Source organism: Bactrocera neohumeralis, chromosome 5, assembly GCF_024586455.1.
Source record: "Bactrocera neohumeralis isolate Rockhampton chromosome 5, APGP_CSIRO_Bneo_wtdbg2-racon-allhic-juicebox.fasta_v2, whole genome shotgun sequence".
In the NCBI taxonomy this organism is placed as follows: domain Eukaryota; kingdom Metazoa; phylum Arthropoda; class Insecta; order Diptera; family Tephritidae; genus Bactrocera; species Bactrocera neohumeralis.
In genome coordinates, this window is record NC_065922.1 from 15,003,201 (window position 1) to 15,016,615 (window position 13,415).

The following is a 13,415-nucleotide window of genomic DNA, read 5'->3' on the forward strand; positions in this document are numbered from 1 at the left end:
GTTCAACATGTCAGTTCAAGTTGCATATAACATGGCAGCTTGATAAGCCTCAAGCGTGATTTGTCAAAAAAAGACTACTGAAAAATGTACCTCTACTAGGATCAAACGCTATAATGTTTGCTATTGGTATATGGTACCAACTTCATTAAATTAGGGTGTCGTTAATTTAGTGAGTAATCGCCTTCGCTTACAAGGAACCAAAAATGCCTATTTTTAAAAAAGCTTTATTTCAAATTAAGTTAAAGTTTTTTGAAATAATCGATAAACAAAATTAAAAATTTAATAAAAAATATTTTTGTTAAGTTTCCAAGAAGTGTAAAAACCCCCTAATACGATTAAGTTATGAATGGAAATTCTATACCGCACGTGTAATAACTTCAAGTGAACCGGATATACATTTACAATAATTTCTCATTTAAAATTCTAAATCGATCGAAGCCATCAATCAAGTTACGTCATCATAAATCAATTAATCGCCATATGTAGGGTACTTAACACAGCGCTGAAACATTTCAATCAACAACGCTTGCAGTTATTTCATGCCGATTGCGATAGACAGAAAAAACAACAACAAAAATGTAAATACGAACAAATCATCTCATGTAAATAAGCAAAAAAGAAGAACAACAAAGATGCATCTCCGATTATTTCCAGTTTGTTTAGATCGATCGCCACAAATTCGCTGGCATCGACATTTTCCAATCAATAAAAGCCCACCACTCTCGAGTTCCTCAAACAGTTTTCACTGATTGCTTGGCGAGACACCAGCGAAACTGTCGTGAAGATGAACAAATTTACGGTAAATTCGTGAAAGATTCTGAAGAATCTTGTTCTCAAGTAATCAAACGTTTTTTTTACTTTTCAATTTTGCAGGTGATTTTTGCTGCCTTAGCCGTTTTGGGCGCCGTTAATGCCTACGGCGCTGGCGGTAGTGGTAAATACGGAGGCGGTGGTGGTGGCTTTGGGCCAGGTGGCGGTGGTGGTGGCTTTGGTCCAGGCGGCGGCGGCGGTGGTGGCTCTGGTGGTGGTGGTGGCGGTGGCCATGGTGGTGGCAGCGGTGGAGGCGGATTCGGACCCGGAGGCGGCGGTGGCGGATTCGGCCCCGGAGGTGGTGGCGGTTTTGGACCAGGCGGCGGTGGCGGTGGCGGCTCTGGTGGTGGCGGCGGCTCTGGTGGTGGTGGTGGCCACGGTGGTGGTGGTAGTAGAGGACACAGTGGTGGTGGTGGTGGTTTCGGACCAGGTGGTGGTGGCGGTTTCGGACCAGGCGGCGGTGGCAGCTCTGGTGGCGGTGGCTCTGGCGGCGGTGGCGGTTTTGGTGGTGGTGGTGGCTGGGGTTCAGGTGGCGGCTTCGGCTCGGGCGGTTCAGGCGGTTTCGGCTCAAGTGGTGGCTATGGCTCAAGTGGCGGTCATGGTGGCTACAAAAAGCATGGCTATTAGATTTAAGGCGCTACCTTTATTTTGCTGTGATTCTTTAACTGTGAAATATGTACATAACTTTCGTTTCGGAGAAATCATTGGATATGTTTGATGAAATAAATGTCTTTTTATATAACTACCTCATGTGGTTTTTTAGTTTTCGATGTTAATAGCTTCTGTGTCTCTAGATCTTGTAGTTAACTGTTCCTCTGAAAGCGAGAAAGCGGTTTGAGTTCATATTGACCGATAAGTGTTTAAGTACCCTACTCTAACGTATCCGTAGACCACTCAAGATCTTGGTGTATTACGATTTCTGATCAGCACTTTTTATAATATGGATCTTCATGGGTAGAGCATAATATCAATTCTCGTTGGTAACTATTCATGAATTCCATCTGTCCCTCGAATTCGTCTTAAATAGTTTAGGACTCTCAGTATTTTGATTAAGGTCACAACAAGAAATGGAGGTGAAGCTGGTGCCATTTGCATAGTATAAAATATTGACTTTTCACACTCTCTTCCTCTCCTTCGTATCTATCTCAGATTTAACATTGCATAACAAAATGCAATTTTCACTTAATATTGCATAACATAGCATAGCCGAACATAAACATAACTAAACATAACTAAATATAATATAAGATAATATGATAAAATAACATAATATAGCTTAACTTAACATAACGTAATATAACATAACATACCGTAACATAACTTAACGTAGCATTATAAAACTTAACATGCCTAACTAAATACAGCATAACATTACATAATATAACATTACTTAACATAAATTAACTTAACACAGCATTGTACACTTTAACATGGCTAAGCATAACATAACATAACTTAACTTAACATAGCATTGTCGAACTTCACAGTGCTTAGTTTAATATACAAAGCAATTCAATAAACTCGCAGTTTGTAACATAACTTAACTTAACATAACCTTGCACAACTTAACATGACTTAACATAACATAGCATTACATAACGTAATATAGAATAACATAACATAAAACAGCATTACATAACATAACTTAACTTAACATATCCTTACAGAACTTAACATGGCATAACATGACTTAACATACACAGCAATTCAGTAAACCCTCAGTCTGCCAGCACAAATAAATTAACACTCATATGTATATATACTTTTTGATGTCGTAAATTCCTAGATAGCTTTTAGAGACCCTAAAAAAACATGTACTTAGAAGGCACCACGGTGACCATTAACTTAGTCTTATCCTCACCACATAACCGTCTTCAATTGCTGCTTCGACACAGCTGTTGCTGTTGCTCATACAACAATACACCTGTAACACCTAGCAAAAGCTCATTTGGCGCGCAAATGAAAGCTCCTTGGCCTGATTTACGACCAGCAAGCCGACACATCGTTAGCTTTTTGCGCTCTTCACCAAATGCTTCGTTAAAAAAGCACAAGAACTTTGCATTGCCAGCCAAAAAGCTTTTTGAGAACATAACGGTGCCTAAATAACGGACTACCATGCAGCGGTTAGTTTAGTCTTCGTGAGGTTCTGTTCGTATTAACAACGTTTCGATGCAAGTTAACGCGCCGCCAATAGTGAATAATAAAAAGGGTTCTAGCCCTCACACACATACAAGTGTTTGAAACAACAATAACAACAACAACATAAGCAAAAACAAGCAAACAAAGAAATATTCTAAAATAATATAAGGACAGACATTCCTGGCCGACACGCACACACGCGCGCGGGCTAGCTGGCTGGCTAGTTGGCACATTGAAGTAAGCTACAACTACTATAATTGTATATTTGTAGTTGTGTGTGTGTATGTGTGCACAAACATACATAATTGTAGTACTACGAGGAGACAACGCTGAGAAAGTGCACGCGCTTCTGCATATTTCTTTGTATGCTATGTGCTAGCACTGTTATATACGTGTGTGTGTGTGTGTGTTAGTGTGATGCACACACATTGGTGTTGGTGTTGCTGTGTTTATGCAATTACAAAACAAAATATTTAATGGAAAGCGGTAGAAAGTGAAATCATCACCACCCCACGGCCACGAGACGAGACCCCAGCACTTAGACAGCCTGCACACATACATTCCTATGTGTGTGTGTGAGTGTGTGCTTAACTACTTTTGCCTACTGACTCGCGCATCTGCGTAGGCACGCTCGTGTAAGTGTGTCTAATGTATATGTATGTGTGTGTGTGTGAGTAAGCGCTCAAGCGAAGCTATGTAGTAGTTGCTGAGGAACATTGAATCTTATATAAGTTGTGTAAGCCAAAAGTAGAAGAAGCAACTGAAAAACGGGCCAACAAAAAACCAGAAAAATAAATGTAAAGCATGGTAAGAACAACAACAACAAAGAAATGTACGGTGAATTTACGAAAAGCACGCAGCTTGGAAGCCACTTAGAGCAGTCGAAGTGAAGAGACTAACTAATCCAAGCAAAAAGCAACAACAACAACACAAACAAAAAACAAGTGTAACAGTAGAACAAAAAAGAACAACAACAACAACAATCTTAAAGAAAACACGAAAAGGCATAATAAATAAGAAATACAAAAACAACAACAAGAGTAACAGCAAACATGCCACTGCCGTGAAAGCAGTATAATAAATACAAAAACAACAACAAATACAGCAAAGTATGCACAACGAACGTTTTCCTGTTAGCGCCACTACAACTACACACACATACAAACGTAAGCGTGTGTGCGCGCGAATGATTGCCTGCCTGCCGCCATGAGCAAAGCAGCAAGCTTGGCAACTCCTCCAACAGCAACTAAACTCCAAATCAAATAAAGCAATAAATCGTGTGCCCCCAACCAGCCGCCCCTCAAGTTCCCCCACGTGGCAACGCCGTGGAACGAGCTTACCTGTTTCGCAAGGAGTCGGACCGCGCCAACAACACACTCATACCGTTAGAAGCAGCGGCTGAATCGCTTGTGCGAGAAGGTTTGGGCACTTTGTTGCGGCGCAGCGGGGCAGTCGGCATGTTGCCGTAAATTGAGAAATTATAATAAAAATGCAAATAAAAATAAGTAAAATTCAATGTTGTGCAACAACAACTTTAATGCTTCGAAATGTGCGAATTGTCGGACAGTGTTGCGAATGTTCGGTGAAATTGCGAAATCGTCGGCAAATCACTCGAGAATCAAAGCTCGCAGTTATGAAAAGTGAAATAACGGAAAGTAATGGCAAATAAAATAATATGTAACTACCGTAACTTGGCGTATAATAAGCTTAACAATAACAACAACAGCAGCAACGTGCATGAAAACGAATCATAAAGCATGAAATGATATTTTAATTGTTCGTTGCTGTTAATCGTCGGCAAGAAATACTCGCAAATCTACGGTTGTAAATTGTAATGCGATTTAAGGAATTAAGTGAAAAGTTTACAATAACAAAATTACGAACTGAGCTCATGCATTCGCAGTGCAACAGGGTGTGTGTTTTATGCGAGTTTAAGGTGATGTCGAATTGAGTGGGAAAAATTTTGAATTTCTGAAAAAAAAATTTAATTATTTATAATTAAGAAACTATTTAATTAGTTAAAAATTAAATTAATAGGAAATGTTTTGAAAAAAAAAATAAATAAAAGAATAATATTAATAATAATAATAATGATAATGAATAACAAAATACGGGTAAAATTATAAATTATTTAATAAAAATAATTATTTAATTAGTTTAAAATTAAGTTCATAAAAAATGTTTGACAAAAAAAATTAATAAAAAAATTTTAATAAAAATATAATAGTAATAAGAAACAAAATACAGTTAAGGAAATAAAATTAAAAATTAAATTCATACACAGGGAGGAAAAACTATTTTATTAATTGCAATAAAAAGGTTTTTTCAAATTAACAGAAATTAAAAATTAGCACAAAAGTAAGAAAAAACTAAATTAATAAATCCATTATTAAAAAAAATTAAAGTAAATTAAAACTAAAATTAAGGTAAAAATAAATATAAAAATCAAAATATATAGAAATTTTCAATAAAAATGAATTGAAGAACTCAATAAAAGCAGTATAATTTATGCTTAACAAATCAAAAAAAGGAAAGAAGATTGAAAAAACAGAAAATTTAAATAAAATTAAATACAGAATTCTCACAGTGTATTAACAATTAATTAAAAATTAAATTAAAAAATATAAACTACAACTTAATTATGCAAAAAATTCCAAAAAAATTAATGAAAAATTTAAAAAGGTGAGAAAAATAAATAAAATATAATAAAATAAAATAAGAAAATAAAAATAAAATTAGAAAATAAAAGAAAAATAAATAAAATAAAACCAAAAATAATAAAAATTAAATTAAAAAAAATCAATTAAATTAAATTAAATTAAATACAGAAGTCGTATAGTTTATCAATAATTAATTCAAAATTAAATTCTAAATGAGTAATTAAAAATTAATTAAGAAAGTAACTAAAAAAATTTTTATTCAAAAAATGAATATAACATTTTTAAATAAGAAGCAACTAAAAAATATTAAAAAATTCTATAATGTGAAATCTTATTAATTACAGATTAATTCAGATAAAAATTCCAAAAATTGTATTCGGAAAATGAATGAAAAATTAAGAAAAAGCAAGAAAAAATAAACAATACAAAATTAAATAATAGAAATAAGTAAATAAAAAATAAAAATAATAAAAAAATAAAAAATTAAGCAGAAACAATAAGCACTCATGAAATACTCTAATAAAAATGAATTGAAATGTCTGAGTAAATTATAAAAATATTAAAAAATAATTGTATTAATAAAAATTAAATAAAAATTAAAGTATCAGATTAAATTATAAAAATATTTACAAAAAGTAGTCTTAATCGAAAAATGAAAAAACTTTAGTTCGAAAACTTACAAACTTTTTTTAATTTAGGTGAAAATTAACAAAACTAATTTCGAAAGATATAGATTGTAGGCCGAAAATAAAACAACATAACAGGAAAAAAAAAACAATTTGGTGTTAATTGAGTTCATTAAAACAATGAGTTAAATTAAAGATTTAATTTAATCAAAATAAACAAAGTGAAGTAAAAAAAAAAAAAAAATAAATCGATTTCAAAACTGCATTGTGTAGTAAAAAATAATTTTAAAAAATTATTAAAAAATTACTAAAATAATTATAAACGAATTACCAGAAAAAGTATAAAATAATTGTAAAAAAAAATAAAAAAATACCAACAAAATTAAAAAACAAAACAAAAAATAATTAAAAGATAATCGAGCACCCTAATACACTTAAACTATCTATAGATCAAAACTTAATTAAGATAAAAATCAGTAGTTGGGTTAGCTGAGCACAAACAACAGATTTGATGTTCCACTGCAATTGTTTGCTAGCAAATAATAAAAGTACATAGTTAAATCAGCACTAAAATTTAGCTACTAATTAACTAGAAGCAAGTTCTAGGCGGTAGTTTATGTAAATAACGAGCACCTAAGAGGCATAGCAAATAGAAAAAAGTGACTACGTTTAATTGCGCTAAAATGTGAGTTTCATAAGCAGTCAGCAAATAAAAACAACAATTATGTCATTAAAATACAAATATAAAATTTTGCGAATTATCGCAAAGTGAAAACATAAAATGCAAATAAATGCTAAACAAGACAAACAGGTAAGCTAAACACTAGTTGATTTGTTTGACTGCAAAATTTATGCAAATATTTGCAAATTTATGCGGAGAGCGGTTTGAAAATATTTTATTAAAATTCTGTTTGAAAAATAACGAGATTATATGAAGTGTTTTTTATATAATATGTACACAAATTTTATATTCACTGATTTGGCATTAATTATTTTTAGATATGGGTTGAAATATATGTATAGGAAATTAAAAATAAAATGTTGCCTACATTCAGGCGGTTATCATAATCGTATTTTATCGAAGTCGCACACTTATTACTCAATATTTATACTGAATAGCTATAAATTATTTGTCATATAGTGAGAAATAAAAAAAAAATGTTGCCTACATATAGGCTTATTATAATCGTATTTTATCAAAGTCACACACCTTATTACTCAATATTTGTACTGAATAGCTATAGATTATTGGTCATATATTGAGAAATTGAAAACAAGATTGCCTACATGTAGGCGGTTTATCATAATCGTACTTTATTGAAGTCACACACCTTATTCTTCAGTAAAAATATTGAAAAATTCCTTGATTCCTTGACGAAACGGATGAAATATATAGTCGCTTTTTATTGAAAGTTTTCTTGTGAGGTCCAGTGAACTTGTGAAGAGATTTTATTTGTTTCGTATTTCTCTAATATTTAATGACTCCAGTCACCCGCTTTCAGGTTTTCATGTGTGCTCGTGACTTTGACATTCCTCTGCTTTCGAAAACTCAATATTTTTATTGAATTTTCCGCTTAAATTTCGGCGCATAATTCAATTTCAGCTAGCATTTCAAATAAATTCGATTGCCTCCTAAAATTATGCAATACCAGCCAAACAAATATGTATCCAATAACACTTGCCTATAAATAAAATTCATGCTTCATAGCTATAGTATAAATACATGCTTAACATATTCGTCTATGCCTTGTTGTTGCCAATAAATTATGCATGTCAATTTTATAAACATTTTTGGTGGAATATTGAAAATTACAAAGCTCTTGGGAAATTACAAATATTTACTTTGCTGCTGGTTCTTTGGCGCCAAATGCGCTTAAGGCTTTGCATACCAAATTTATGTAGCTAAAAAAATGAAACAATTTTAATTTTGTTATGTATTGTTTGAGCTCGTCATATCGCGCAAAAAAAGTTCGCCGCTCATATATGTATGTTTAGGAGCTTTGGCAGCGCTTCAAACATTTTTTATAATACGCCATGACTGAAATCGCAAATAATCGCCTTTATTGCATTACTCATGTTTGAATTAAATTGCATTTTTATAAAAAATGTTGCAAATTGTATTAAAACAACTTTTATAGGAGCTAGCTTGCATATAGCAATGGGGGAGAACATGGCGTATGAGTGACATTTTTAACGCGTTTAATTGTAGTATATGCTTTTGAGTGTAGTGTAATTTACAATATCTCTATAACTCCATGAATTCAAGCGATAAATTTCAATAAATTTGCGTCAATTCATATTGCATTTTTAAACAAAAAACCTGAAAATGTATAATACGAGTATTTACAAAGTAAGCTATGCTTTTATATATTCTTGTACGGAAATTTTTTTGATTTGACAAGATATCTTCATGAAATTTTTAACAATTTATTGTCCAAAGTAGCGTTGAAAAATCCTGCGGTATTATGCCGATCAGAACACTTTAGTGTATAGCTGCCATACAAACTGAGCGCTCAAAATCTAGTTCCTGTATGGAGAACTTTTTAATTTTAAAAGATATCTTTACGAAATTTGGCATAGATTATTGCTAAAAGTATGGCTACAATCTCTGAACATATTGCTCGTATTGGACTACTTTAGCATACAGCTGCCATACAAACTAATCGGACAAAATTAAGTTCTTGTATGGGAAATGTTTTTACTTGACTTGAAATCTTGACGTAGTTTGTCATAGATCATGGTATAAGCCAAGGCTACAATATCCGTACATATTGCTCGTATTGGACGACATTGGCATACAGTTGCCATACAACCCCCACATCAAAATCAATTTCTTTTTAAGAAAAACTATTTTATATTAGAAAATATCTTCACGAAATTTGGCTCATATTATTTTCCAAGTCAACACTATAATCTCCAAACATATTGCTCAGATCGGACCACTATTGCACATAGCTGCCATACAAACTAGCCGCTCAAAATCAAGATAAAGTCTTTTTACACCATTATTATGATATCGGCCGTAAAACATTCATTAAATGAATAAAGCGTATCCATAACTCTTACATTTGTACACATATCTGCTGGTAATTTAATTAATAATTTTTGCTCATAGCAACTTTTACAAGCATAAAACCAACCAATACCAGCTGGTGTGATACGGCGTATGAGTGATTTGTCTTTTTTAGTGTAACAGAAATACATTTTGACTCTTGAAAAATTAACAAAGAATAATAATAAAAATTTAGTCTTAAGAAATATAAAAAAATGTAACGTTAAAATGTAAAATTGAAAAGTCACGCGAAAAGTTTTTGAAAATTTGGTGTAATAGCCGAAAAACATTTGAATATCATATATATGTGTATTTATCTATTTATCTTTAGTCTTCAAAAATGTAGAAACATTAAAAAGTGAAGCGCAAAGTGTTGAAAAATTTGGTGAAATAGTCGAAAAAACACTTAAATATCAAAGCATTAGGTATGCCACGTCGTATGAGTAATATATTTTATACTATCTTATGTGTAGGATAAAGTTTTTTAATATTTCTAAAAATTAAATCATGTACATATGTAAGTCGGTAGTGATTGAAATAAAGAAAATATTATATATACAACATTTTTAAATTTCAACAAAATTTTTACACGAAAATTTCAATGAAAATATTTGCTGTTCCAGGGGATATCTGCCATAATTTCCTTTGCTCACCTCTAAAATCTGATTTTTTTCGATATACAATTTATCCTCTGTAAACCTGTAATTCAGTCTACAGTTAACATTTCTGGTTCTAGTCATATGTTAATATAGGTATATTTTCTCTTTCAAGTACAAGAGGGAAACATTATGAATCTATCTGAAGTACATGTATTTGAAACGGAGCACCTATCGTCACCTAAAATGCAAAACAATGTATCATCAAAAAAATCGAATTTTCTGTTTTTTATTGCTCACAATGATGTAGTGAATCAAATCATATATTTGTAGCTTAAAATTTTCAGCTTCTGCTGACAGATATAACCAATATATAACCATTTTATAACCAAAACTCAAATTTTTTTATCATCAAAAAAATCGAAATTGAGTTTTTTAATGCTTGTGAAGATGTAAATAATATGTAGCCTAAGCTTCCTGCTTGCTGTCAGATATAACCAATATTTAACCAATATATAACCAATATATAACCAATATATAACCAATATATAACCATTTTGTAACCTAAACTCAAATTTTGTTTCAATATGTGTGGTTTTTATTATATCGTTTTTTTCGCCTGTAAACTTATGAAAAGTGATGTTACGTTATTTTGCATTTTAGGTGACGATATACTACTCTTTATAACCATTTAGTAAGATTAAATCACTAATTTGAAGAGTCGTTTATATTTTCTCTCCTATGATTTTTTAACCATATCTAACATATCTACTTGTTAAAGCACTCTTCAGGCGGTTTCGGCTTCTTCTTACTATTTTCTTTCCATTTCGAACACATATTTTCCCACTGTAAAAGTATTAAATTCACATTTTCATTTAAAAACTCTGTTGAATTTTTTAATTTGACTAAAATTAAGAATGAATTTAATAATAGCTTTTAAACTTCTCTACTGTTTCATTATGCCGTGAATATTGCACGAAAACTTATATTCGTGTATACCCTTATTATTGACATCACGAATATTATTGACTTAAACTTATCAACGAAATAATTTGAATCGATTTCTAACATAAAATTTGTGAAGTGAAACACTTAAATGCTTGACAATCATTTGCATAAAATATCCGTAAATTCTGCTTCACAAACACTTCAAAAAATTTATGTGTAAAAAACGAACCTAACTCCTCAAAAGTCACTTGTCGAGCAGATCAAAATATTCGCTGAACTTTAAGCACAAAAAATAAACTCGAATAATCGACAACGTGAATAATTTTGAAGCAATATTTTTCTATTGAAAATTCTTTAATGACCAGCCAAAAGCGCTTAAGTCGAGTTAAGACTCAACTGCATTATTGCTAAAAAATAATTCAGCAGCCACCAAATGACCTACTTCTGCTACTTTTGCTACTGCTTTAGTCTACAGCTGAAGAAAAGTATAACTCGCATAACCTGAAATTTGTTTAAAGACTTTACAATAAACTTTTTTTCAAAATTCCACAAAATGAACTTTGCTTCTTTATCCATATTGTCGAGCATTGTTTGCGATAACTATGCAGCAATTGAATAAAATAACCAATAGATGCGCGTACTCATTTATATTGCCCAAAAAACAAGAAGTGGCAGAAACAATGAAAGCTTAAATGTAGATTTGTAGCTTCTTTGTTTTGAATTATTTATGAAGCAATGGAATATTTTGACCACACAAAAGAGAGTTCATTGAAATGTATTGCTTTGAATGGCCATGTCATGAGCAACATCTATGCGCTCAAGGATAACGCAAGCTCTGCGCACATACAAACACACACATACATACATACATACTACATACAAATTTCTGAAGTTTGAGCATAGTGCTGGCGAATGATAAATAGTTTATGCACTTTGTCCGACTCGATGCTTTGCATAAATAACTATGAAATTGCCTTGTACTCAAATACAGAATAAATAGTTTTATGCCCGGTGGCAGCTTCGCGCATAAGCTTAATATGAATTTGCGGAACTAACGGTGATTTTCGATAGTTTTGAAGTTGCTAGGACTTGAATGTATGCAAAAATGTTTAGAGAAGAAGGCACGATCTTCCAAATGAGAGTCGCATTTACTTAATAGGAACAGAACAGGGATGATATCTGATCACGAATTGTCAACTAGAAAAATTATTTCGGAAATATTTTTTTTGTCGCTAAAATAACAGAATGAGAAACGAACTTTCAACCAAAAAGTGTTGTCTTTCCGTCCGTTCGTTACTTGGTTCAGGTTTAGACGATGAGACACGATTATTACCATGAAAGTCGAGTCTACTTATTAGGAAGAGATCAGGTATGATAACTGATCTATCTGTCAACTTGAAAAATTATTTCGAAAATATTTTTTTTGTCGCTAAAATAACAGAATGATAAGCGAACTTCCTAAACAGTCTTATCATTTCATATGTCCGCTACTTGGTTCAGGTCCAGCAAAACTGGAGTAGAAATTAAGTTATACCAAATTATACCTGATATCATCGCTGGTCCTGGTAGACTTTCCTTAAGGTATTCTTGACAAGAATTCTTCTCGGAGGTCGAATAATGTATCCAGCTGCAGAAAGGTGTCGGTTATTTCAAGTTTTTGGAAGTGAAGAAGAACTTTATCTTTGAAAGTTATCCAATGTATTATTTACGTTACTCTGCAGATTATTTTTTCTGAGAAAGTACCCTTTAGATTGTTCAAAAAAGGGATTATGTTGAAATTTTAGAGCAGCCCTGAATTCGAAGACATAACAGTGACGTAGGGGATCACGCTCAGGGCACCACGCTTGTCTTGGGAGACTTTCCTTACGGTATTATAGAGTAAAATTTTTTTTGAAAGGCAAATAATGAGTTCAGATCCAGAAAGGCGTCGGTTATTTCTATTTTTGGAAGTGAAGAAGGACTATGAAAGTTATCCAAGGTATTATTATAGGTTATAGAGCGTTGACAGAACGTATAATGTTAAGAAAATTCAAAGCAGTCCCGAATTTGAAGACTTAATGGTTGATAGAGATCGAGGTTCACATTTCGTGTGTCTTTCAACTTCTCTCGTAGATTTCGAGACTTTTTTGAATTTTCGGTCCTTTATTTATAACTTTGACCACTAGAGGGTTGTTAAGGTCATTAGATATCGAGAGAACGCCGAATACATTGCGATTCTCTAGACCCGACTGTCCTAGAGGGTTTCATAGCTATCCAGTATTAATTCAAATAGCGTACCCGGGCTTATAGTAGCACTTGATATTAAGAACATTGTCAGAAAATACACGCCAGTTCATTCTCAGACTCCATTCTGTACGAACTTAGCACCACCTTACTTAAATTTTTCGCGTATTTTTTACTCTCCAAAATTATTAAAACAAATATTTGCATAACTGTTTATGTGCTGAATACAATATTCATATCAGCTATAAGCGCATATATTCATGGACTTGCAAAGTACTATTCTAACGCATTTGCATTGAAATCGCTAAGATGACTCTCTTACTCGTATTTCGACAGACTGGCCGACGCATTTGCCATAAGC

At 32.4% G+C, this 13,415-nt stretch overlaps 2 protein-coding genes across 2 annotated transcripts in view; both read left to right on the forward strand.

Annotated features, from left to right (window-relative positions):
• Nucleotides 1-697: 697 nt before the first annotated feature.
• On the forward strand, nucleotides 698-1,555 carry LOC126760627 (uncharacterized). The gene is made up of 2 exons (XM_050476407.1): nucleotides 698-799; nucleotides 874-1,555. Exons 1-2 carry the CDS (start codon nucleotides 785-787, stop codon nucleotides 1,435-1,437), a joined length of 579 nt encoding a protein of 192 aa, XP_050332364.1. The 5' UTR covers nucleotides 698-784; the 3' UTR covers nucleotides 1,438-1,555.
• A 1,281-nt stretch (nucleotides 1,556-2,836) lies between these two features.
• Nucleotides 2,837-13,415, forward strand: part of LOC126760604 (uncharacterized) — a 236,310-nt gene continuing 225,731 nt past the window's right edge. Inside the window, 2 exon segments of the mRNA XM_050476362.1 lie at nucleotides 2,837-4,885; nucleotides 6,308-7,046. The gene's annotated coding sequence lies outside the window, so the exon portion shown is untranslated.